This window comes from Citrus sinensis, chromosome 2 (assembly GCF_022201045.2).
Source record: "Citrus sinensis cultivar Valencia sweet orange chromosome 2, DVS_A1.0, whole genome shotgun sequence".
Lineage (NCBI taxonomy): Eukaryota > Viridiplantae > Streptophyta > Magnoliopsida > Sapindales > Rutaceae > Citrus > Citrus sinensis.
This window is the reverse complement of record NC_068557.1, coordinates 31,882,681-31,909,226: the sequence shown is the minus strand read 5'-3', so window position 1 is coordinate 31,909,226 and position 26,546 is coordinate 31,882,681. Positions and strand designations below refer to the sequence as shown.

Sequence of the window (26,546 nt, the reverse complement as noted above, 5' to 3'; positions counted from 1 at the left end):
TCCTCACGAGAACTTCTAGTTCTAGTCTAGGTCTGGATCGATGAGCATGCATCTAAGACCGTAGGATCAAGTGCTAGCGAGACCCTAACTCAATTTATTGACGCCAAAACAGCAAAGTTTTGTGAGTCATTATTGCTTTCAGCACCTTCTGTTCACTTCAAAACAAGGGGTTCCCAACCCTCGACACAAAATGAGGTTAAAAGTAAATGTTACACATGGTCAAAAGCATCTGAGTCATCACCCCAATAAATGAAAAAAATTAAATTTATAACCATCCCAACTGTGTCATATTTTATTATTATCCATTCCGAAGTTGCCCTCACTTCATTATTTATTTAAGAGAGGTATTGCCAAGGATCAAGAGAGATCTAAACCAAGGTTGGTCACCTTTAGTGAGTGAAGAGTAGAAGAGAAAATGGGTACGAAAGCTGTCTTCTTGCTTTTAGCTTTGCTTTCCTTCTCAGCTGTGTCTCTGAGGTCTGCTTTGGCAGAAAATGAAGAGGACCCAGGTCTTGTTATGAATTTTTACAAGGATACATGCCCTCAGGCCGAGGACATTATCAGGGAACAAGTTAAGCTTCTGTACAAGCGCCACAAGAACACTGCATTTTCTTGGCTTAGAAACATTTTCCATGACTGTGCTGTCCAGGTAATTAATTTATCATAAATCATATATATTACTAATTATAATACATGCACTCTTTTTAATATTTATTACATTATTTTACGTGCTCTGGAGATATATGCTGCTAATTAATTGCTTGCTTCCCACCCACCCTTCCTTTTCTTTGCATGTTTGCATAGTCTTGTGATGCTTCACTGCTTCTGGACTCGACAAGAAAGACCTTGTCTGAGAAGGAGATGGACAGGAGCTTTGGTATGAGGAACTTCAGGTACATTGAGAACATCAAAGAAGCTGTTGAAAGAGAGTGCCCTGGTGTTGTTTCCTGTGCTGATATCCTTGTCCTGTCCGGTAGAGATGGCGTTGTTGCGGTACACTTTTTTTTCTTTAATTAACCACCATTTCATCACTCAAATTTTTGTATTTTATTTTTTATTTAAAGAAAAAAAAAACACATTTTTTTTTTTTAAATTTCACTAGATCTCCAAATGGACAATGGGTATGAGATTTTTCTGATGGTGTCTGAAACTTGTTTCAGCTTGGAGGCCCTTACATTCCTCTCAAGACAGGAAGAAGAGATGGTAGAAAAAGCAGAGCAGAGATACTTGAGCAGTATCTCCCAGATCACAATGACAGCATGTCTGTTGTTCTTGAGAGGTTTGCAGCCATTGGCATTGACGCCCCTGGACTTGTTGCTCTGCTAGGTAATTTTTTTTTCCCCCTTAATCTATGCTTCAATTACGACTATTAAGCATACAACGACTGAGTTTCTTAAACTTTAAAAAGAAGTAATTTAAGATTATTTATAATAATAATAATTAGGTCTTAGTTACTACTATTGGTCTATTCCATCAGGATCTCACAGTGTTGGCAGAACTCATTGTGTGAAGCTGGTGCACCGTCTGTACCCAGAAGTTGACCCTGCACTGAACCCTGACCATGTTCCGCATATGCTCCATAAGTGTCCTGATGCAATCCCAGACCCCAAGGCTGTTCAGTATGTGAGGAATGACCGTGGCACACCCATGGTGCTGGACAACAACTACTATAGGAACATATTGGACAACAAGGGCTTGATGATGGTTGATCATCAGCTAGCCACCGACAAGAGGACAAGACCTTATGTTAAGAAGATGGCCAAGAGTCAAGACTACTTCTTCAAGGAATTTTCAAGAGCCATTACTCTCCTTTCTGAGAACAACCCTCTCACAGGTACAAAGGGTGAGATCCGAAAGGTTTGCAATCTTGCCAACAAGCTCCACGACAAGTCCTAGCTAGCTAACAGCTGTATTAGCTACAACAAGTTAATAGCTCCAAATTTTTCTTCCTTGTTTCTTCTATGAGGAAGAAAAGAGTGTGAGATGAGCTCCCAATAAGATGGTTTTTCTAGATCGGTTTGTTTCCTGTGAGATGTTCGTATTACTGCTATTATGTTCCTTAGATGTACCGTCCAATGTTTAAGCCTAGGCTTTCCTTTTCCTCGATGGTGTGAGCTTGATGTTATTAATATTCAGTAATGGCAGTGGTAGATGAGGGATGTATGTATGTATGCAGGGATGGTGTATGGTGCATGGATTTGTATAATGATGATAATTGATGATTCATGCCAATGGCAATAAACTTCTTTCTGACTCTCAAGACTCTCGTGATGCCAAGGGAGTTGAAGACCGACAAGGACCCCCATCCCTAGCGGTGGGGTAGTGTCGTATTCAAGTGACCTACGTGTCCCTGGAGTCCTTTTTTATTTTTTTGTTTTTGAATTGGTCCCCAGATTTAGCTAAAGGACATGGCAAATAATTCAGCAAAGGGATAAAGAAAGAGAGAGATAAGATTCCTTTATGCAACGTGTCAAAAAAAAAATGTGCCTTTATGTAAGCAAATATAGCTCTATAATGCAATAAACTATTATCTTTCGGTAGGTGGAGAAACGTATAATCCTCTTGCATAGGCGCAGCCAGAATGTAGTAGAGCAATGTGCAAAAAACTCACTCAGGGTCAAAGAGAGAATGCAAGAGATGTGAAGTATGAATTTTGTACTCACAATGCGCTCACTGGGAAAATTTCCGCTTCAACTTTGGAAGGTGTTGCCTTCCTTTTTAAGTTTCTAATGTTGCATTTCCCCATTGAAAGTAAATTCCATTGGAATGCAATTGTGGAAACAAATATTATGAACATTGTAGCAGTTAAGTAAGAACAGTGCTCTGATGATCACAAACAGTGGTCATGTAGCTGTCCCTCTTAGAAAGTTCAGTGATTATAAGCAATCGTCTTGTATTTTCATTTTGAACATAGTTATGTTATTGATTTAAATTTTAAGCTACTGATGAAAACAGACCATGATATTCGGATATATGCAAAAGTTGAGATCATAATTCATATAGATACTTCACTGATGCAAAGACTGGAGGCTCTAAAAACTTAGGAGCGAGAAATTACATTTGCCCCAGTAGGCATTAGATTGCTTTCCTTTAACTAAGTTTATTTTCCAATGAGGCTCATTTACAAAAATTCAATTAGACTACTTGCAACTTGCTATTGCCTCTTTCGGATATGTGCTGCTTGAACTGCTATCTGAGTCACCATCAGATTCCTCCAAGGCCGCGTTATTGTTCTTTGCAGTAGCTTCGACTACCTTGGGGATAAAAGGACTGCAGGAGGGAAGGTTATTATTGTATGTTTGTGGATGGATGGATACATAATTTGCATTAGCTGGAAATGGAAAAGATTGGTAACCATATGGGGCTGGGTAGGAACCAGGAGGAAATGCATTTGGTGGAGGCCAATATAACATAGGCATGAATGTATTTGTGGCCTGTGGTGGGAACATATGATAGGGGGTTTGATTGGGGTAGGAGACTTTGGTGTCAGAACTGGTAATCACTGGGGTATCTGCATGAGTCTGAGATGGCATAGATTGAAATCCTGCCAGGGCATTAGCTTGAACAGACGCATAGCCCATCAGCCCAAACTGGATAGGAGGCATAGTGGTTGAAGGTGCTGGCTGCTGAATTGAGGATCTTGGCATGTTTTGAGGCTTACTTGTGGTTTTTGATTGTTTCCTGACCTTAGATTTTGTTGAAGTTGTCTTTGCAATCAACTGCTGAGAACGAAGACTGGCCTGCTGGAAAAGCAAGAAGCTTATTGAGAAACTGTTTAACAACTCTTAATAAAGAGAACAATTAAGAGTTGAGAACTAACAGTATCAGAAGCTGCCTGATGTGGAAGAAATAATTCCTCTCGTTCAGCATCATCATCTGTCCTGCAGCAGCAAGGGCGTGTGAACTGTGAAGTCATTAAACTGTTAAAAATCTACTGCTAAGAGTAACTAGGCCACGGGCTGAAGAGTGCGTTAAAAGCAAGAAATGAGGAGATTACATCTCAAGTTTAATGCCCTGATGTAACACAGCAATCTACAGAGATTTTCATTTGTTTAGGGATCAATCACCTTGCTTCTAAAGGACACACAAATTTTTAGAAAAAGGGACTGCTTAAAATGCTGTGTATGACCATCTTAAAATTATGCTGCTTGCTTAAAATAGTACACAAAGCCGTTTAGGCGAATTGCATAGGGTTAGGGTATTGGTAAGTTTAATCAGCGTGTGAGGCATTTTACCAATTTACATGTCCAACGACTTTTAACGTCTTATACCTGTAATATTTTTGCAGCAAGTCTAGATTTCGGTACTTTGTTTCCCTTTGGACAAGGTCATTTGGAAAACCGGCCATGAACAAAAGAGTGATGGCCAGGGTCTTGAAGAAGAAGCTCCCGCTGCGAACATGGACTAGCATTGCCATTTGACACATAAGAGGGCCAAAAGATTTCAGCTTGTTTCTTCCCATTCTCTGCCTGACATATCTGGAAAAAAATCAGAATTGTAGGTTAGTCTAAGGGAAGGGCACAACATTAACAAGTTACAATCAAACCAACGTCTCAGTTCTTTTGGAAGGCCTGACTGAAGACACGAGCTTCCCTAGCTGTAAAGATGGTCAAGTTTGTTTAGGTAAGGATTTAAGGCATGATAATTCAGGACTATAAAAAGAAATTTCATTGCCTCTTCTCAGTTATAGTACGTATAAAAATGAAAAAATTGGGAAAGTAGTAGTAGTACTTACTCATTTTGGGGAAGATTTCTTGTCCTCCCACCATACTTGATGCATAAGAACAAGCATGAGGGGCAGCTAGGATCAGACGGGCGCATAGCCTTTTCCTCCTCGAGAATTTGAACAGGGCACAGTGTTGGGTTCTGACGATTTGGAGAGAAAACTTTCCTCCTCACTCCAGGGTTCTCATATAGCACATGCTCCTGCTAATAAATGATCGAGTAGCGTATTTAACTGATGAGTAAGACAGAGGATACATGAAAAGTAAAAATTATCTCAAATCTCTCAATAGCTAATGCCTAATAAACTACCTTGTTGAAGCAAATCATAACAAAAAGTTTGCAAAATGCCTACCCCAGGGTTCTTTGGAGATACATATGGTTCCCCCTTCCTCAAAATGCTAAAATGATTGAAGTCTAACTCATACATATCTTCACATCCATGCCTTATACCAAGAGATGCAAAGACTATGATTTTTCTAATGGTGTGGGACTGAGCATTTTTCAATAACAGGGAGTCTGATTCAAGAATTCTCTTTACTTCTCTCGGACAGAATGGAACCTTTGCAGGCTTTTTATTCACTGGTATGCTTCCAGAACCTGCACCAAAAACCTCCTTCCTGGGGATAAAAATCTCTTCTGGTGCCTTGCCCTCTCCAATTTTTATAACTTCTTCTTTATTAACTTTTCTTGGATTCCCTTGGTTGTGCACTACTTCTACATCAGGTGGTTTTCGATTCTCGATTGTACCTTCATTTGATACTTGGCTTCCATGCGGACCTATTGGCTCTCTCTGAGCACTTGGATGGAAGCTTTGTTCAAGAAGCAGTTCCTTTGTTTTATTAGTGCTTCCAATATTCTCGTCGTTTTCCTTAGTTTCATCCTCTTCATAACAATCATCATCTTCATTCTCGGTTTCATATGTATCATCATCACAATCTGCAGCACATTCACCATCTTTAATCTTATCAAAGTGCGAAAATTGAGTCTCATTCATGCTCATCCAGTTGACTAAGCGGCCTTCTTCATTTGTACCAGTAGAGCGCATGCATCTTTCATGTTTTATCTTTAATGCCATTTCATTTTTGTTGATATTTTTTCCATCTTCATTACGATCACTTGTTTCTATCTTCTGTCTTTTGAATTTCCTGATGTACCTTTCTGTTGCATTCAGACAGATGCCCTGAGAGTAATAATGCAAGATGGCTATTAATGGTTTTCATAAACCTATACATTCATTGCTAATGATATTAAAACTACACATGTGTAAATAGACATACATAATCAAAATTTCAGGAATGCACTGCTTATGCTGCTAATAGTTTTGTTAAGTATGATGCTCATTTAACAAAGAGCAAATTAAACTGCATAAGGTGAGAGACTTGGGACTACAATCAGAACAATAAAAGAATGATGAATGTGACTGCTTTATGTAAAATAGGAGATCAGACATCAACAATAACCCCCCATATGAATTTTATTGGGTAGCTCAGTTAATAGCAACATAAGTTTCCACACAATTCTGATCAAACTAATTCACAAACAAAGGCAGATGAGTTATTCATATGAATGAAGATGATCAAATCATAACCCGATCCACGTGAAATAGCCATTCAATAAAAATTTAGAAGAAAACAAGGCTCAAATGCTTTAGCTGCAAAGTAAAGGATTAACGAGCTCAAAATCAAGTTAATATTAAAGAGCATTAATTGCAGAAGCCAAGAACGTAGACCCCAAAAAAAATAAAAAATAAAAAAGAATCACAAATATAAAGTATGCAAATCATACGTTTGCAGTATCTCTTTCTTGTATTTGAGCTTCAAGCAACGATATTCTCTCCATAAGTAGAGCATTCTTTTGTCTCTCTTTTTGTAACTCAGCTGAAATCTCTGCAATAGCATTAACACCCTCTCCCTTCACTTCTTGCTCTATGCCACAGAATGCAGAAGCATTTATCATACCAGCACAAGATTGGTGCTCCACCATTGAAGAACAAATGTTTAATATTTTTTTCCCCCTAAAATACCCTTTTCAAAATACACCGGCTTAAGAAATGAAAGGTACTCACTAATCAAAAACTCCAAGAAATGCTCCAAATATTAAAAAAAAAAAGAATGAAATTGGAGTGCAGTACAAAGCCTAACACTCGAAAGTATTTCACTTCAAGGAGATATCAAAAAAGTGATTCTGAAAGATGTTGTTTCATTGCCTGAAGGATTGTGTTTCAATGTCATCAAAAGAGAGCAATGTTGAAACACTACTTTATATGTATGATGACTATCAATATAAGTCAAAACTCTCTAAAGTTTAATTTCAAGCAACATGCAAAGCTTTATGATTTATAATATCTGAACGGAAAGATATTAATTAGCAAATTAAAAGTTCTTAGATTTATAAACTAGAAGAAGAAGAAGAAGCAGTGTTTAAACTCAAAACAGTGATGATGATTGATGAAGAAGGACGAAAATCTTTAAAGTTTTGGTTTCAGCAATATTTGAAGTTTGTAAAGGGAAACAACAACGGCGAGGAGTGAGGCATGCAATCCCACGTGCGCCTCTCTCTATCTCTCTCTCTTTCAATCTCAACCCAATATCAACTGTCTGTTTTCTTTTCTTTTCCATTTTTCCTTTTTACTGGATTCTTATCTTTCTTTTTCTTTTTCATTTCTCCCTTGATTACCTGTGACATCATAAAAAAATAATAATAATAATGTACCTTACGATAGAACGTAATACAATTTCCAAATAATCGGTGGATCCTAGAATAAATTCAATTTTTTTTTTTTTCAAATACTGACAAAACCTCGGATGAACAATGATTTTACCATTTTCATTTACTAACAATTTCGATGAATATATTCCTTTCATTTTATAGAAATTTACCTTCACCTGAACAGAGGTGTTAATTAAACGTGTTGGCTATTAGATAGTACAACACATGTGAAGCAAGAACGCACACACGTTAGAATTGATGAGAATTTTTTTATTTACATTCATGTGAGGTAGCTCTTAAAAAATGTAGAAAATGATTCTCTAAAGAAAATGTATCTACTAGAAGATGGGGTACAAGTTATGCTTAATATCTGAGCTGGAGCTTTGTCTTTGTCCTATCACTTATAATCGAACTTCAATTAATTCATTAAAATTCATCGCTTAAAGTTTATTTGATAAAACAGTTCGTGCAAGATTTAATAACAACAGCAATGTCTTCTTGTGCTGAGTGTCGTGGTTGTGCCCCATTTTTATTCTGAAGCAAAGCTTAGAGCATCCTAGGCACTGTTTCAGCATTATAATTTACCAAAGATTAGTTAACTAACATGTAAAAAAATAATCACTTACCTAACCTAACTCAGATAAACCCAATCTAAATTGAGAATAGCTAACATGTTATTCTTTCGCAGCTGGGATAGCAAATGTTTTCATTTTTGAATGTTGCCAAAGCCTGTTTTCAAACCGACAGTCGACAGATTCCCTTGTCACAGTAAATTGCACTTTGGGCATCCTGAAAAGAACTGTGCTTTAATTATCAGCAAAGTCATACAAAAAATTAAAAAAAAAAAAATCACTGACTGAATGGGGTTATGGCTATGATTAATTGAAGAAAAAGATTAGAAAGCTAGCAGCCTGTCTCGACTATCGAGTCCATATGACATGAAGCCTTTGGCTTTTCCCAGGTATATAGAAAATGTGTGCACACGTGCAAATAAATATGCTTATTGCTTAATGGGGTACAGATAACAATATACAAAAACGACCTCACGTGGAAAGGTAACTTAAATGCTTGTCTCTAATGCAATTTGTGTCAGGAGGATATGAGATTAAACCTTGGATACCATCCTTCTAATCTTAAACAAATGCTAACCCAAATGGGCAACTTTATATTTTAATTACTGATACTATTAAGATACAATTCAGCCCTTGTTTGTTTGTACCATTTTTCAAAAGCATATATTGTCTATTGATGTGGGCAAGGCAAATGCTTCTACATTTCAGGGTTGATCAATTGAAGGAAAACAAAAGCTTTATTTATTCTTCATTGGGTTCCCTGGAAAAAGTGTTGGATAAAAGTAAAAGAATTCTGTAATGAGTACACACGACTCCTTGATAACTGGCTATCTAGTTTTATTGATGTGTACAAATATTTTATAGAAGCTTGTAGCAAAAGAATTGCAAGTTGGCTGGAGTAAGAAAATATTTCTTATTTTTGTCTTGAGGAGTGTGTTTAGTAAGAAAATATTTCTTATTTTTGGCTAAAGTTCTTTTGGCGACTTTTGAAATGGGAAATCATGGGAGTGGAGCAAGACAATATGTGGCAAGATGTAACATACAGTATCATGATCTTCTTGCTCTGGTTTCAATAACCCAATATTCTGTTTTAAGTGCCCTTTAAGCAGTGAAAGTTACTCTGGTTTCTCAAAACTTTAAGCAGTGCATAATGTAGTGCAAATAACCACATCACTTTGGTTTCCCAACGAGTTGATCAATAACATCGGGTGCAAAATTAAAATAGAGTTATCAAGGAAATAAAATCAGCAACATATCTTCAGTGTCCACAGGGCACAAATATGTAACTCTTTCCCTAAGGGCTTTGTAGGTTCACTAGAATCTGGTCAAGCTAGCTAAAGAATAAGATATGCACAAATACTAATTTAGCAACAATTGAAGATAAACCGGTAGCCTTGCAAGCTTTAACAGCCAAACTTGGCAATTGAAGATGGCAAAGCAATACCAGAGTGAAGGATGCCCAGATTTCTATGGATACTGTAAACATAATCAAGCAGCTCGCTTGATTGATTAGGCATTTAAATGAGTTTTGCAGGCTGTGGGGTCCCACTTCTCATCATTGTGCAGAACTCCTCATAGTTGATCCTCCCATCCTGTAAGTTCAATTGGCATCAGAACCGGTAATGATTCTCTGAGACATCTTTAAAGTTTATGAATCCTTAAAATCTTACATTATCTGTATCAACCTCAGAAATGATCTCCTTGATGCTAGCTTCATCTCCAATTCCATAATCCTTCATCGCTGTTTCTAACTCATCTCTTGTAATGTATCTACCAGAAAGTTTACATCACACAGTTCATTTAATTAGTCATACAAGACATTCGGATAACACTCTAGTGAAGAATAACTTCTCCAGAATTTCCCAGTTAATTTTACCCATTTATTAGTCAACCAAGCAGACCTCAGATTTCATTAGCTACTACAGCTCGAACCATATAACTCACTGATTTAAAACTGGAAACATGCCCAGCCGAGAACATGGGAAAAGGAAAGAATTATTCATGAAATCTAATTATGTTTCTTACATCTCAGACATTTGATAGTGGTGAGAGAAAAATAATACAGAACAGATGTAGATAAATTAGATGAAACTTAGTATGGACACATTGTTACTATTAATCCAGTTATATTTTTTTTTGAAGGAATGGGAAAATAAAATGAAGGATTATCTGCTACTTTATTGTTTATAAGCTGAAACTTGATGAAATGCTAAAAATGTAGTATGAGATCAAATAGTAAGATGGCTACTATTACAAATAAAGGGAAACTGAGAGCTCACCCACTATTATCTTTATCAAAATACTGGAATGCTTTATAAAGGTGCTCATCCCTTTCCAGTCTGTATCTATGCATTGTAGCAGAGATAAATTCGATATAGTCAATTGTCCCATTTCCATCCACATCGGCCTGGAATTTATTGAACAGTGATAACAAGAATGCCAGTTGAGTTTGAAAAGTGAAGAATATTCAACAGTCAAAAGTTTGAGGTGTGGTAGGGACCTCAAATACTTACAGCATCCATGAGTTGTTTAACTTCTGTTTCTGAGAGTTTCGACCCAAGTCGAGCTAAACCCGTCTTCAGCTCTTCGTAAGTGATTGTACCGCTCTTGTCAGTATCCATGTTTGCGAACATTGTCTTAAGGCCTTTAATTTCTTCTTCAGATAGAGCTTCTGCAATGACCTGTATGAATTCCAAAATTCACCAACATAATTAGATGAAGATCGATATACCATACAGCAGCCAGTTGGTGGTATGTGACAATATAGAAAGGAGAGTGATGGCAGCGGTGATGATGATGCGAGGATAATGGCAGCTGCAGCATTGTCAGCTGGGTGATTGCTGAGGGCGGGTGGTAATAGTATAAAACAAAACCCCTATGGAATGCTGATTTCAGGTTTCTTTGCTGAATGGGCATTACAAACGAATCATGATTTCATCTACCCCGGGTTCCCGTTCACCAGAAGTATGAACAAAAAATCATTCCAACATTGCACTTTCAAGGGCCCCAGGGGATTGACTAAATGGTTTTCAAGCAGCTTTCTTTGGCTGGTCAACCAGTTTGAATCTTAGAAGAGGTAGGGGGCTAAAAGACCAATTTGGGGTTTGCCCCCGACCTAATTCTTAAATAAATAGTACATAGCACTTTCATGGATTTTGTTTTATTAGAAAGGAATCAAGTTAGATATTTAAATCAGACTTGTGAAAAGAAATGGACCCTATTCAGGGAATTTTAAGTAGCAATTTATCAAATTTTTCTTTCAACTGAAAATAAAAAATGAACACAGTTTGATAGTTTACCTTCAATGCCATCTTTTTAAGCTTATTCATTGCCCTGAATTGCTTCATTCTAGATAGAACTGCACTACCTATCGGCTTGTCAGATGCTTCTCCGCCTTCTCTCATCCATGGATGCTCTGGCCATACAGATTAAAACATTTTTAGCCAGAAGCAGATAAGTTGCATGAATGTAATGCGAAATAAAAGCAAAAAGATAGAATTGGTTGACTGACAAATGAGAAAAATGATTTACACCAGCTATTTGCTCTTGCTGTAAATTTCAAAATTCAACCTTATACTGCCCCATAAAAAAGATGTTTCTTTCTTCAATGATTCAACAGCTAGGTGAAAAGAATTTCAATCTAAAAAATGACGGTCAAACGAAATAAAAGACAAGTTATACGGAACAAAGTCTCGTTAAATGGACCTGAAAAGATACTATTAAGAATTTCTCTAAAGCATGATATAGTGACTTTCGTCTTACACATTAGTTTCAGTAGAGCTAAGTAAAACAGGGCTAATTTAATTACCAAGAACTTCAGCGGAAGTGATCCTTTTTTTAGGGTCTTGTATCAGCATTTTCCTGACTAGGTCTTTGGCACTATCTGATATTAACAGCCACGGTTCACTTTCAAAGTCAACACCTCCTTTCAAAATAGCATCAAATATTCCCTTTTCAGTCTCTGCAATGTGAACAAATTGAATATATTACTGATCATAAATGATAACATGCAGCTGACAAGAGAATCTGACAGGATTCAACAAAATAACACAAAAGTATCATCTCCTTTACCAGCCCAAAATGGAGGAACGCCACTAAGTAGAATATATAGAATAACTCCTGCACTCCATACATCTATTTCCTTTCCATAACTACGCCGCAATACTTCAGGAGCAACATAGTAAGCACTGCCCACTATATCACGATACACTTTCCCTGGGATAAGTATCCAGACAAGGTGAATTAAGTTCACGGTTAAATTACACATAACATGTAAAATTCCAAAAATGATTTGAAGCCATCAAAAGTAAAAGATTAAAGAAGCTGCATTAAGAAAAACAAGCAGTAAGGCAAAATTCTCAATATAACAACTTGACAAGTCCAATCAGCAGGATATGATTCCGAATTTAATTGTCTGTCAATGACTGACAATGAGCAAGAGGCCTCTCATCTTGAAAGCACAGTTGGGACTAAAATTAGACCACTATATCTTTTCATCCAATGCAGCCTATGATTACAATAAATTCAACTCTTCTTTACCACAAATCGAAGCCAATGAACAGAATTCAATATTACAGAACCTAACAAATTTCACAATGTCACAGTAGTTAAAACAATTTTTCAAACAGCCTCCCAAAACAAAACAAATGTTATAAGCATAAATATTACAAAGCCAAATCGACAAAATTAAAACTTGAAACTGAAAATTTAACTAACAGACAGACAAAAAAAATGCCACCTTCATCGATGAATACAGAGAGTCCAAAATCGGTTGCCTTCAACATAGCACCCCCATCTTTGTTAGACAGCAAGAAATTCTCAGGCTTAAGATCACGATGCATAACTCCCATAAAATGGCAATGATGCACCACATTAACAATAGCCCTACAAAGAGCGGCAGCAGCTTTCTCGGTATAATGCCCCTGAGCAATAATCTTATCAAAAAGCTCACCACCAGAACACAACTCCATCACAAGATGAACACTTTGTCTGTCCTCGTAAGCACCCCTAAATTCAACAATATTTTGTTGACCAGCCAAGTGCTGCATTATCTGAATCTCTCGCTTTATATCCTCTCTATCTTGTTTATTCACAAGCTTCCTCTTTAAAATTGACTTGCATGCATAGCTATTGCCTGTTGAATTCTCAGTGCACAAATATGTGATTCCAAACTGGCCTCTACCCAATTCTTTCCCTAATGTGTAAAATTGTCTAATGTCTTCTAGAGGCTTGCCCAGCACTGTTTCTGGCTTTTGCACTGGCCTTGTGCTTGTTGCAGAAGATTTCATCGGTTGCTGCCTTGGTTGTGGCTGTGGGGCAGACATTTTAGGAGGCTGCACGTGTAGTTGCTGCTGCTGCTGTTGTTGATAAGTTTGATAAGGGGTTTGTGTTGCAACGCCAGTTGCTTGATGACTTGAATGAGCAGTGCTTGATCTGTAGCCATTCATATCAGATGGAGGAACTCTTTCCTTGCTACCCCAGCAACCCATTATCTGATGAGATCAAGATGATTAAATCAAAAAAATTAAAAATTAAAAAATGGATTCTGAAGAAAAAGATTCAAGTTTGGGAATTGGGTTTGTGAAAAGGTTCAAGTTTGGATATTAAAAAAAAAAATGACGGGAGAGTTGAATATGGACAAACAAAGACTATAAGTGTTCTTCTTATTAGGGGTTATATATATATATATATTGAGTCTTATAGTGGAGGAGCTGAAATTTGATTTTGAGAGAAAATTTGAGAATGAATTATTTCTATATCATCATTATTATTTTGACCCTACCGGCATTTTATCCTCTAAATTAAGGGAACAAAATTATTTATTTATTGTAATAAATGCTAATAAGTAATATATAGAATTTTCAATATTTTAGAGAAGTACTATCTGCATTAAGATATCATGCCAATAAAAGTATTAATTTCAAATAAAAAGGGCTTTTCGGTTTGGCAAATCTCTGATCTTGTTATTATCATGTATGTTTTCTTCTGTTTTTTAATACCCAATATAATATATAATAAGAAAATGTCAATAAATAAAGGGAGTTAAAAAAAAATATATTACTTGCAGCACATTACCAACTTTTTTATTCTATTTTTGAAAACTGGGTTTATTTTAGTTTAAAAGATGAGAAAAATAATGCTATGAAAAGGAAATGTTGGTTAATGGGAGATGTGGTGGGGGTATGTGGCAAGCCGGCAGAGGTGCATAATTAATAATTTACGGTGAAGCCGAAAGATTTATAAGTTGATTGGTTCTTATCACCACCACCACCACCACCCCCTAGAAGGTGTTTTGTCTGTTTGTGTAATGTCGCAGCTGGCTGGGCCATTTGTCATTGCACTTGTGTTTGGGTGCTTTTACGCTGTCGCAAGAATCGTGCCCTAAATTTGTGCCAAGTTTGCTCACGTCTTAGCTGTAAACTTACTTACACACCAGCATGTGTACGTATTCTTGCAAAACAGATGGGACTTTTGTTACGTTTTCTTCTGTTGTTACTCTTAACCCTTATTTTCAAATACGTATTGCTACTACTCATGTATTAGCTAATTAATTATCACTTCTTAATCTTATTCTAGGATGCTTATCTAAGGCATTTCATTAAAATACAAGATTACATATATAGTGAGGAAGTATTTCCTTTTGTTTGAAACTTTTTCATTCTTGCTCACCAATGACAATCTCTCTCAAGAACGTATCTCGTAATTTGAATTTTCTCAACCCAAACTAATCCGCGCTCACTCACAGCTATCATCATGTAATGATATTTATTGAACACTTTAATTGGTTCACTTCACAAATATAAGCTAAAGAGTTGCGGCTACAAAATGGATAATTTATTATGGTTCTACTTGAGATTAAGATTGAGTAGTGTTTGGTAAACATTAATTGATGTAATTTATAAATTATGTTAATATGGCTTTTCACAATAAAAAATTTATTATATTTTGAATAATTTTTCAAAATTATTATTTAAAATTAACATTTACTACATACTATTAATTTTTATTTCATAGTTATAATTTTTTTTTTTAATTTTCCCACAACAGCTGTAATTTAAAAATTATAGTACTCCAATCTCAAACATGACACCTATATATAGAGAAAACTTAAGGTTCACAAAATAAGATTTTTCATGTTTGATGCTAACAACAACAGGACGAGAGGGAAAAGTAAAGTTGGTAGAAAAATCATTTTGCTCCATTGGAAGTGCGAGTGGTCCATGAAATGAAATTTTCATGACAAAAATAAAATGAAGGCAATATATACTTGCAAGTAGTATGTATATATATATATAGTCCTTCTCTCTAATTAATAAGTATTCATTATTCGTTTAAGCTTTTGAGCAAATTTTCCTGCATTTTTTTTTTATTTTTTTTTTGGTTGTTGGGGAGGGGACTGGGCTGGTAGTAGACATATAAGTATATAGAGTCGTGGCTTTGGCAACTCTCTGTGATCTCTCTGGTTTCAAAATCTACGCAACGCACCACAGTTTTTACTCTAACATCTAATAATAAATAAATCAATTATCTGGTGATTCCATCTTTCTGACAGGCCATAACTTTGAAGATTTCTAAAGGCATATATAAAATGATCACAGGATGCTTTTGGGGTTAGAGTGCCCAATTCTGAGCCTTATTTTTCAACACTGGACTGGACCGGACCCTCCGGTAGCCATGAAGGAGAGATTCCTCCCCGAATTGACAATGTTAGAGGTTAGTGTGTTGTCTCTTTTGACTTTCGTAGGCCTCCTTAAAAGTGTGTTGTTCGATAATTCATCTGTGAATATGGGCTCTATACTTCTCTTCGGACTAGGGTTGGTAAAAGAGACCAACCTTGAATTTTGGCCAGGTTGACACGATCTTAAATTTTTGGATTTTGATTCAAATTTAAAGATTAAAATTCAGGTTTAGATTTAAAAATTATATCCCAATCAAGTTTGGGTCAGGGTTCGGGCCTTAGCTAACCCGACCCGGTCACTTAATAATTAAAAAAAAAAGTGTGTTTTGATTTGAATTAGACATGGTTCTTTTTTATATTTAATTATTTATATGATTTTATGGTTGAGATATTGATTAGAGTAAGTTTTATGTTTAATTTTAATAAATTAGGGGAGGTAAATTTAAATTATTTAATATTAAAAAGTTTAAAAAAAATTGGTCGGGCTCAGACTTCCAGACCAAATTAGGGTCGGGCTAAGGCAAAAAAATCAGGTTTTTTTTATCGGACTCGGGCCTTTTATTTGTATTATCAGGTTGGGCTCACGCTTGCCAATGCCTACTTCGGGCTGCCCTTTATTTCAAGGACCAGATGGAGTACTAGATGGGCCAAGTCCTCCCTTTCTCTGCTGAATGAATTGCACAAGAGCACATATTTGCACATGCAAGTGCAATGGATTGGTCAAGATGAGCATGAATATTCTTAATTAGCGAATAAATTAACGAGTGAAATTGTGCTTATCTTATATAATCATGAATTTAAAATACGATTTGCTTCTAAGTTCTTACAAATACACGCATCTTCACAACTTTGCTGCTAGGCGCCGGCCACTTGATTCATTTCTTTATTTAGGATGCGTTTGAACACTTTACATTATATTATATTGCTATGCATTAAAAAGGCGACTAATATAATGAAAAGTGTATAAAATAAACTTATGGGGAGAGAATAAAAGGTTTAGGTTGTATTGCATTAAAATGCTATTCATATTTTAAAGATAATCATTTAAATTTAAATTTATCAAATATTCATTATTTAAATAAAATTTTAATTTAAATAATAATATACGATAGTAGTAGACCTAAATATTTAATAAACAAATGATAACACGTTATTTTACTTTCATTACATAAAATCATTTTAATTATTTAATTACGCAAAAAGTATATTAATTATATTTAATTATTTATTACTTAATAAACAAGAATAAGTTTATAACTTTTATTTAATCAGTACTTATTTACTTAAATTTATATTAAACAATTATATTCGGAATTAATATATAAAATTATTTTTTAGTTTAACATTATATTGTTTTATCATATAATATAATTTGTATTATACTATTTAAATTATATAGTGTTAAATTTTTACAATGTAATAGTAAACTATACAATATCATAATAATAATGTATAGAAATAGTTATATTGTAATATAAATGTTGTATTATAGAATAATAGTATATTATTAAATATTTTTATATTACAAATATTAATATAGGTAAATAATTATCTAAAACATAGTTTCAAAAATTAATAATAAAACCCTAAAACATTAATAAATTTAAATAATATTAATTTAATTTTAAGAGTAATATAAAATAATATCATTTTATACGATACAATAATATATTAATACAATACACTATAATATAATACCGCTAGTTCAGTTTACCAAATGCACCATTAATTATGCTAGAATTTAGATTGTATGATAACTCTCGAATCCCAAGATCCTTTAAAATAAATGGAAACATGACAGTTAGTTTCAAAGCAACAGTAACTATTGATAACGTTTAGTTTTGAACATTTTTGTTATGAAAATGACTATAATAATCAAAACCTCCACTAAAATTAGGTTACAAGTTTTGGATCTACCGTTTTGTTACATCTTATTTAATCAAATCCTTCTCTAAATACGAGAATGTGATTTTTTATTTTATTTTTTTATTTATTTTTATCATGGTGATTGATGATGATGATCATACATATGGGCCCTCTGAATGAATGTACATCCAATATCTCACAGCATAGCATATGTTGATTGCACAAAGAGTGGAGGAAGTAAAAAGCAAAAAAAAAAAAAAAAAAACAAACCAATGGCTCAAAACTGATATGGGTTGTGAGCACAATAGAAAGGTTCAAGTCCTTTTTCTTGTAAAAGGCAAGTCATAATGATAATGAATCCGAACCCCACACATTGTTTTTATCAAATCACCCCAATTTCTATTCTATGAACACTTGACTTTGTCAACTTGCGCCCAATGTGACCCCCATTCTCAGTCCGTCACCTACCTGAAGTTGAATTGGTCCCCCACCCCTCCCTAACAATTATTTGTCACCAATTTCAGTTTGCAATATCTTTAATTTTATTACCCATTTAAGTTCACTTAACCCATTTCTGTACTTTCAGATTTGATTCTTTGATCTGTCTTCCAAATTACCCGCATCAATCTCTCTTGTGTTATCTCGGAACTTTGGCATCAAGATGTGCCACTGCCACATCAGCTGCAATAACCACAAATTATGAGTAACTTGGTTACACTAACTAATTTTCACAAGTACTTGTCATTTGGTACTACTTTTTCTTACTCTGTTAAGTGCTAAAACCGAGTGTAATTCCTGAAATTATGCTTCTGGGAGATTTTTAGTGTAATAATTGACTTACTAATCGTATTCATGCACTAATATGTTATTTAATCTTTTGGGTGCAAAAAATTTTGGCCATATTACGCTTGCCCGTTTCATCTAGAAAGATTCAGGATTTCAGACGCATAAGATTTGATGCCACTGAACAAATATTGGACCACAAATTCCACGTTTCATTTTCAGCTCACTAGTCCGTCCATGACAGAACGGTGCTTGAGCTCACTCCCTGCTGAGTCAAATGGGTTAGGACTGAGTTGACTCAACCGAATCATTGCTCAGGATAATCTGTATATGTAACAATCATAGTAATACTAGAAGCTCTTTTTTTTTTTTGGTCGAAAATAATTTTGCTTAGCCGTCAAACCCAGTCTGGCTCCACACTGCATCCCTCACGCGCCGGAGGTCACGGCCCTTGAGCGTGCGACCCACGCCCTCAAAAACCGATGCGCCACCCGTTTTCTTGCTCCTCGCGTACTCACGAGCCAAGTACTCATGAGGAGGAATCATCTCCATGTCCCGTTCGTCATCAGAGTCATGCATCGAGTCGACCGAGTCAACCCGGTAAATCTTGCTCCAATCAGGGACGTTCACCGGGGCTGACGTGGCCATTTGATGCCCACGTGGCGATGCAGCCATGCTGTCATTCGCCCTGAACTGATGCACTATCCTAGATGCCGACGTTTTGCCCGCGTCATCAAAAGCCAGCGATAGGCCACCCACGTGGTGATCATCCCTGGTGTTCCTTCGCCGGCTCCTAGTAGAAAAGCCCACGTTACTCTCCCCCGCAGCGCGTGGACTCCACTCGTTTCTTGGATTATTTATAACAACCTCGTCGTTACTGTCCTCAACGTCATCAACCGTCGACCAGACATCCTCCTCGCCAAGCTCCGATACGCCGCCGTTTGTCCCTTGACCGTTACTGTAGCTGTAACTTCCCAAATACCGTTCGCATCTGCTCGTTGTCAATTTCCGGCCCTTCGCCATGGAGCATCCTAAATATATAGAACCAGAAACGAAAGAAGAAAAAATAAAATAAAAGAATATCTAATAATTAACGTTACAAAATCAAGAAATAAAAACAAGTTGTTAGAATTATTATGAGTGCATTATTAGTTAGGAGCTCATGACATAAGAGCATAGGTTGTGTTTTGGTGTAGTGGGCATGTATATATAGAAGTTGCTTTCGTTGCAATAACAGCGACACCAACTGCGCGCATTTCATGTTAATTTGGAGTTCATTTTTTCTGAATTTCGTTATTTTTATTTTTATGGTGATTGGTGGGAGTGGGAGACGTGCAAGAGAGTTGATCGTTGTCACACGTGTTGAAGGGGTCCTGGTTTTTGGAAGTGTGCTTGTCAAGAGAGTAGAATTGCCAAATTTGGATGGTCTATCATAATTTTGACTCGTTACTAATTTCGGTCATTTCAGATTTTCAGGTTGGCTAAATCTCGGATTAACTTGTAATTAGTGTTTTTAAAATTACTCATTTAATTTTTAAAATTTTTAAAATTATCTTTAAAAAGATTCATTCTTAACGATTGATTACCATATTTACTTGTTAAAATATGAAAATGCCTCCTAATAACAGAATATATTAACTTAGTTTTTTACACCTACTATTAAAGACATCTATCACTTATCCCCTTAGGGTTTCTAAAATACCCCCATCACCGCATTTATTTACTTATGTTACCCATTTATGTCTGCTTTTGGAGACCTAATAAAAAAATTAATTTTAAAATATAAAGAAACATTTCTCCTCTTTAATAATAATTACAAATTATATTGAAACTAATCCCACACCAAAGAATCTACTCTTTAATGGGGAATTGTATAATACATTAAAGGTAATACCATCAATTAATGTATATATGTAATTAAATTTAATGTAAATACCACTTGTACGATTTTCAAAATAAATACACATATATCATAATATTATTTATTTATTATATAACTGACATGTTACCTATAATATAATGTATAATTTTTCCTTTATATAGTCTCAAATAAATATCAACAACTCACTTATTAAATTATAACACACTTTGACCAAGTCAAATACCTCCTCCACTAAGTCAAACATGTAAGACTCATAAAAAAATAATAATAAACTTACAGTAAGTGACAAAATCCCTAATTTGGAAAACCAGAATCCATTATCTTCATCTCTTTCTTAGGGAAACTTTTCACTTTTCCACAATATTCCAATCTAAGTCATAATTTAAAACCCTAACAGGCAAAATCTAGTCAAATTAACAACACAAATCATTCAATCCAAGCCAAACCAAGCAAACCCATTCCAACGAATATGGGTGTTGAAATATTAATGATTAACTTGGTGTTAGGGTTTAATGGTGAATTTGAGAAGAATTTAGGGTTTTAAAAAGAAGATGTTTAGATTGCAGGATCTACTTAACGAAATGGTTATTAAACAAGGGAGTACTGTTAACACTAAGGCCATGATGAGTGTTTGAGAAGAAGAAGACGACAAAAAAGAAGAAGAATTTTTTTTTTTTTTTAAGGAAATTCCTTTGAGAGTTATACAGGTTGGAGTGATGATACACATCTAAATACTTTAATCCAAATTTCATCTAAGATAATATGTTATAATTGAATGCTTAGTAATTTTTTACAAGATCTAAGTGAAATAGTTGGTATTATCTCATAATTAATTGATAAATAGCATATTTTCAAAATAATTTTTAGGATAAAAAATTTAGGATGTGTTGCACTGCTCTATAAGTTATTCTTTTCATTAATAATTATTGCTTTATCTATTTTTAATATATTCTTTTAAATGTGAAAATTGAAAATTTTTAAAGTATTTGGGTGTATACTGTATTTTTTGAAATAATTAGCTGTGTTAAAATTTTGTGAAACATTTGGATCTAATGAAAATTAACCTAAATAGAGATTTGTTATGTACAAACATCATTTTATCCTTTTGACCGTTAAAAATGATAGAGATGATGATTTTTGAGGATAACTTGAGGTTTTTAAAAATAATGAATTGACTTAAAAATAGTTAATTTATGAGGGAATAATCCAAAATTTATCATTTTTTTAAATCTCATACATACATACATACATACATACATACATTCAAATGTATCCTTATAACTTACACTCTAGAGTACAATACAAATAATAATAAATATAGCTCAGTAACTTTGCTAGGATCAAGGCAATGCCTATAGGAGACTGTCTTGATGTCAAAACTGAAATCTATAAAAAAAAAAAAAATTGAAGAAAATAATAAATAAATAAACTCTTAGATCTATTAATAGACTTGAATAAACTCTCACATTTATGAAGAGATTTGAACCCATACACCTCAAGGATGAAAAAAGAAGGTGTTTAACTAACTCAATTACAGAACCGTTAGAGAGTTTAGGTCATAAAAGGATTCAAATTATTTAATCAAATATTTTGAAGCATTGCACTACAACAAAATTATTTAGAGAGGATTTCCACAATTTTTTTTTTCAATTATAGTGCCAATATGTTTTATTAAAATAAATAAATAAGTTTTAGAAAAGAGTAATGATACAGCTATAAACGTTTTTATACAAACTATCTTGTCAAAACATATATAACATCATATAAGTGGTTGAATAAAAATATCACTTAGTCCACAATATGTGTTTTTATTATTTTATATTTTTATTTAACAATCATTTAATGGTATATTAGTTTATATAAAAATTTATAGTTATAACACTACTTTTTAGAAATTCAAAATTCACAATTGTATTGCACACGTTATGTTTAATTGATTGAACACTTCAGATGGAGTAATACTAAAGATTTGAACATTTGAATTCTAACAAATGTTGATATTCATATATTAAATAATAAAATAATTAATAAATAATATTTATCATCCAAATAAAGAGTGATACATAACATTTAAATTAAGATTCCAATATTAAAATCTCGAAGTATTACTCCTCCATAGGAGACTTAAGACGCGAGTTAAGATTAGATTTATCCACGTTAGATTTGCATTTACTCTGACCGACGTTGTTTGACTGGGTCAAGTGCATCCAATAAGGGCCCCAAGATCCACGTGGGCGCACGAACCTTCATCGTCCTATGATTGCCCAAAACGTGTATGCTTCAGTCGTTGGGGGCTCCTCGACGCTGTCACCTTCCATTTGCGTGTCCGACTTTGACAGGTTAATATAAGCATACTAATCGCAAGCAATTAAAAATAATTAATTAGAAAGACAAAATTGACGGTTTGGTATGTTCTTAATTAGTTAATGATGTGAATTAAACTAATCCCACTTGTGCGGTGAGATTGAGAAGCAGAGATATTAAATAGAAAAGCAAAGCAGTAGTCGCCTGTGAATTGTGATGGGCACATTGGACGATTTAGAAATTAATTAGAATAGGAGCGGTAGGGTCAAAATGTAGGTCCTGTAAGAACTTGTCCTTTGTGAAGTAAACAAGTAACCTTATCACCATTCGCTCTCAATATCATACGTTTCACAATCATGAAGACAAATCGTAAGGGAGCCACTATATATATAGTCGTGCTTATATAGTTCGCTAATGTCTGGGTAACAGTTTTTAGTTTGCACAAGTTGTCTCTGGTGGGGTGATGCGATACTGCATTCTAATAAAGATGACAAATGGTGGTGTGGTGTTACTGAAAACTGAGGCACCTATGCTAGGCGTATTCTGGGAAGTGGCTAGGGTTTGGGGGACCCAGATGGGCGGTGACCGGCCTTGTGTTGGTTTGCGCGGTGTGGACCCTCAGCCCACCGCCGTGCCCAGCATTGTATCTATCATAATACTCGAGCATCCTATGCTTGACGCGCTGAGATTGTTTGATTGATCAGACGGTTAAAATTGTCCCCCTCAGTAAATTTTGCTGTACAACATAATAACTAGCTAGGACCCCATTATTAGGCATGTTTTTCTCATTGAATGATCGATGGCACTCTTTTTTCAGCTTTAGTTTGCAAACTGGGTAAATGATAATGGTAAAATAATATTAATAAATAAAGATGCACGTCGAGAAAATTAATGATGTTCCAGAGCGTGCACGTTGTATAATTATTTGAATGTCATGAAAATCGTATGTTAATTCAATTTCGACACAGCCATGTGATAAGGAATCCCCGGTACCCAATTTGGATCTGCTAGTTAGATCAATTGGCGGCTATCTGTATAACCCTACAATTTTTCTTTTTTTTTGGGTTATAAAAATCCAATAATGTAGAGTAGGAGTCCGATCATATTTATATTATATTGTTATTTGAGCATTTGAGGGATAAATAAATAAATAAAAGAAGCATTTGTAATTGTAGGGCACCAACACCAAGTGCCAATAGATCCTAAAATTTAGATGACCCACACAACTCGGTCCTTTTATACTGACATCCGAAAAACTACGCCAGAATCCCCAATCAGGAAAACAAGATTCGTGTCGGGTAATGCAAGTTGAGAGAGCGTTCCATGGGCTTGGGTGCCAAGTAAAGACAAGATCTGTTTGTGTCATTTTGTTGCGGAATCAGAATCTCACCTGCTGCTCAGCCGCTCAACTCACCAGGCCACCACCGTGCGCCTTAGCATGCAAATGCCATTCAACAACTCCAACTCTTTAAACAACGAAATCAACCCCGAAAATGTTTCCCATGTGATCTCACTAGCTAGTTCTCCCTGGGTGATTTCTAATTTTAATCTTGTAATTAATATTTACATATATAATTAAAATTATTCTTAGTCTTTTACTCATCATATTCAAAGCTTGAGTTTTTCGGCTATATGGTATTTGTTTGAGTGAAGGTTTCAAATTTGATTTGTCACCCTATTAATTTTATTCTAATTTCAATTTCTCAAACTCACTTTTGATATATCTTTCTTTCTCATAAGCTATCCTGTTTTAATCAAGAATTCTTGCAGGGTGACATGAACATGACCGCGACTTTATTTTGTTAATTAATATAACGAGATCTACAGTATGATAGCCACGCAATGATTGCATTAGGTTGGACCAAAGTGGGCTTGTTTTTGTTAATAATGAAAAGTGAAAAGCCAGCCAGCGTGACTAGTTAAGACTTAAGAATGGACTTTTATTTATTTTTTAAAAAATTTGAATTACTCATATGTAGTTTATACTAAAAGATCAAATATCTGACAGAACTACCTACATTTATTTTGTAAGAGTAATGATACAGCCACAAACTCTTGTACAAACTTATTTTGTACAAACTGACATGGCATTAATTCATTGGTTGAATGAAAATATAAAATAATAAAAACAAATCATGTGGGCCAAGTGATATTTAATTCAACCAATCTTATCATGCCACATCAGTTTGTACAAAATAAGTTTGTACAAGAGTTTGTGGCTATATCATTACTCATTTTGTAATACCACTAAAGAATTTTAAACAAGTATTTTTTGAAAAAATAAAGCAAATCTGGATGTCCCTAGTATTGGTTTAGATTTTGAGTGGATATTCCGAGTATCTAGATTTGCACATTTAAAATATTTATTTGTAAATTTATAACATTTTACCTTTTTTTTAAAAAAAAATCATTCAATGCTAACTAAGGTAGCGTTTGTTTTTTTGTCTAAAATCTAAATGGGTCTGAATTTTTCTAAAGTCTGAATGGGTCTGAATACGAAAATCTGAATGACATGTTTGTTTTTCTTTTTTAAATATCTGAATATAAGTGGCATCTTGTTTGTTTTTACAATAAAAAAATATCTTAAACTTGATTATTTGACATTTATGTCCTTATAAATTAAAAAAAAAGAGGATTAGATTTTATAGTTTAGGAAAGAAGTTATTTTACAGAGATACTTTTGGAATACAATATTTACTTGTCATTCAGACATTTTTTCATTTAAATAAAAGTCACAAAAGTTTACTTTTTCTATTAAGATGTAAATGTCTGAAAATCAGACATAAGTCCAAAAAAACAAACAAGCATATTTTAGAAAATGTCTGAAATTAATAAAATTTCAGACTTTAGACATTTAACAAACAACCTCTAAATCTAAAATAATTGTTAATAACAATCCAAGTTAATAGCATCACAAACAACAAATGTAAAATAATCTAAAATACTAAATAAATCTTAAAATCTATAATAATAATAATAATAATAATAATAATAATAATAATAATAATAATAATAATAATAATAATAAATAGCATGAGTTCTGGTTTTTATTCATAATCCAAAGAGTTTAAAATTTTTAATTAACCATGCCACTGTTTTTTTTTTTTTGAATTTTTTCAAGGGGAAACCTATTAAGAGTTTAAGTACATACATTTTTCTTTATATATAATCTAGAATTTTAAAGTGCAGCAAAATTCAAAAAAATTTCATTGAATTTTTTTTTAAATTTTCCCTCATTTTAAAATTTCAAATCAGAAAATTACTCTCTCTATATATATACACACACATAAATTTACTCTTAGTACAACTCAAAATTTTACAAAACTATCTCATAAATTTACACGCACTTTACAAAGAAAATCACCTCTACGCTACATTTTATATTAAAAAAAGACAAAAAAAGGGGGGAAGGAAAAGAGTTCTAATGGAAACTTGAAATAGTCAGTGTCCTCATCAACAGCCGGTACCAATTGGGCTCACGGATTTTCTGGATCAATCAATGAATTGATCTTGAAAAGAATAGAAGAAATAGGCAAACTTCGGAGCCTGTTTGGTAACTCTTTCAGCCAGTCATTCTTCATTTTCGGAGAAGGAAAATGCAGAAAAACTGTTTGCTGGGTGATTTCTGATGAATGCATGGAGAATGAATTATTTTTGTCTCCACTTTTTGCGAAGGAGACGGAGGAGCACAAAAAATTGACGGCTCTCATAATTTGTTCTCTGTCATGTGGGGACCACTCCCGGTTCTTTACATTGTCGTTCCTGACCAAGTTTAATTACGTGGGGATCACAATCACATCCCATCTTCCCATTTCAAATTACTTTTTGATGTCTTGAATGAAATTGGATATTATTCTCTAAACGCATTATTTTTTTGCATCAGCAAAAATTTTATCGCATAGACTTGTAAACATATTTCGCCTTTTATTTTCGAAACAAAGAAACGAGTGCATTTTTAAACTTAACTCAAAGAAGACACATCATTTTTATTCTATAAAATAAATTCAAAAACAATACCAAAGGCGCT

At 34.3% G+C, this 26,546-nt stretch overlaps 4 protein-coding genes across 6 annotated transcripts; 1 reads left to right on the top strand and 3 right to left on the bottom strand.

The window, feature by feature from the left end:
* Nucleotides 1-349: 349 nt before the first annotated feature.
* LOC102631301 (peroxidase 42) lies at nt 350-2,260 on the top strand. Its single transcript, XM_006467375.4, has 4 exons — nt 350-649; nt 805-993; nt 1,161-1,326; nt 1,478-2,260. The coding sequence occupies exons 1-4, from the start codon at nt 416-418 to the stop codon at nt 1,894-1,896; spliced, it is 1,008 nt and encodes a 335-aa protein (XP_006467438.1). The 5' UTR covers nt 350-415; the 3' UTR covers nt 1,897-2,260.
* Nucleotides 2,261-3,015: 755 nt separating this feature from the next.
* LOC102606700 (uncharacterized) lies at nt 3,016-9,027 on the bottom strand. 3 transcript variants are annotated; one of them, XM_052435367.1, is made up of 7 exons: nt 8,061-9,027; nt 6,511-7,401; nt 5,078-5,905; nt 4,736-4,929; nt 4,272-4,478; nt 3,821-3,881; nt 3,016-3,743 (listed from the first exon to the last, which is right to left on the bottom strand). In XM_052435367.1, the coding sequence occupies exons 2-7, from the start codon at nt 6,706-6,708 to the stop codon at nt 3,141-3,143; spliced, it is 2,091 nt and encodes a 696-aa protein (XP_052291327.1). In that variant the 5' UTR covers nt 6,709-7,401; nt 8,061-9,027; the 3' UTR covers nt 3,016-3,140. The 3 variants fall into 3 exon arrangements, with proteins under 3 accessions (XP_052291327.1, XP_052291328.1, XP_024951454.1); XM_052435368.1 differs by having other exon boundaries at nt 3,016-3,740; XM_025095686.2 differs by having other exon boundaries at nt 4,736-4,926.
* Nucleotides 9,028-9,159: 132 nt separating this feature from the next.
* LOC102606999 (calcium-dependent protein kinase 21-like) lies at nt 9,160-13,721 on the bottom strand. The gene is made up of 8 exons (XM_006467377.4): nt 12,745-13,721; nt 12,078-12,221; nt 11,815-11,967; nt 11,306-11,421; nt 10,520-10,687; nt 10,286-10,413; nt 9,677-9,776; nt 9,160-9,598 (listed from the first exon to the last, which is right to left on the bottom strand). The coding sequence occupies exons 1-8, from the start codon at nt 13,493-13,495 to the stop codon at nt 9,524-9,526; spliced, it is 1,635 nt and encodes a 544-aa protein (XP_006467440.1). The 5' UTR covers nt 13,496-13,721; the 3' UTR covers nt 9,160-9,523.
* A 4,803-nt stretch (nt 13,722-18,524) lies between these two features.
* Nucleotides 18,525-19,524, bottom strand: LOC102607295 (hypothetical protein). The gene has a single exon (XM_006467378.4). It carries the CDS (start codon nt 19,354-19,356, stop codon nt 18,724-18,726), a length of 633 nt encoding a protein of 210 aa, XP_006467441.1. The 5' UTR covers nt 19,357-19,524; the 3' UTR covers nt 18,525-18,723.
* Between the last annotated feature and the right edge of the window lie 7,022 nt (nt 19,525-26,546).

Bases quoted from the DNA above. Each gene is read 5' to 3' on its own strand.
- LOC102631301 (XM_006467375.4), top strand. From the start codon at position 416: ATGGGTACGAAAGCTGTCTTCTTGCTTTTAGCTTTGCTTTCCTTCTCA. The intron at 994-1,160 runs GTACACTTTTTT...AACTTGTTTCAG, and splicing joins GTAGAGATGGCGTTGTTGCG to CTTGGAGGCCCTTACATTCC. The intron at 1,327-1,477 runs GTAATTTTTTTT...CTATTCCATCAG, and splicing joins TGGACTTGTTGCTCTGCTAG to GATCTCACAGTGTTGGCAGA.
- LOC102606700 (XM_052435367.1), bottom strand. From the start codon at position 6,708: ATGGTGGAGCACCAATCTTGTGCTGGTATGATAAATGCTTCTGCATTC. The intron at 4,930-5,077 runs GTAGGCATTTTG...ATCATTTATTAG, and splicing joins TATCTCCAAAGAACCCTGGG to CAGGAGCATGTGCTATATGA. The intron at 4,479-4,735 runs GTAAGTACTACT...ATTTTTTTCCAG, and splicing joins AGAAATCTTCCCCAAAATGA to ATATGTCAGGCAGAGAATGG.
- LOC102606999 (XM_006467377.4), bottom strand. From the start codon at position 13,495: ATGGGTTGCTGGGGTAGCAAGGAAAGAGTTCCTCCATCTGATATGAAT. The intron at 11,968-12,077 runs GTAAAGGAGATG...TTCACATTGCAG, and splicing joins CGTTCCTCCATTTTGGGCTG to AGACTGAAAAGGGAATATTT. The intron at 11,422-11,814 runs GTAATTAAATTA...CTGTATGGCCAG, and splicing joins CACTTCCGCTGAAGTTCTTG to AGCATCCATGGATGAGAGAA.
- LOC102607295 (XM_006467378.4), bottom strand. From the start codon at position 19,356: ATGGCGAAGGGCCGGAAATTGACAACGAGCAGATGCGAACGGTATTTG.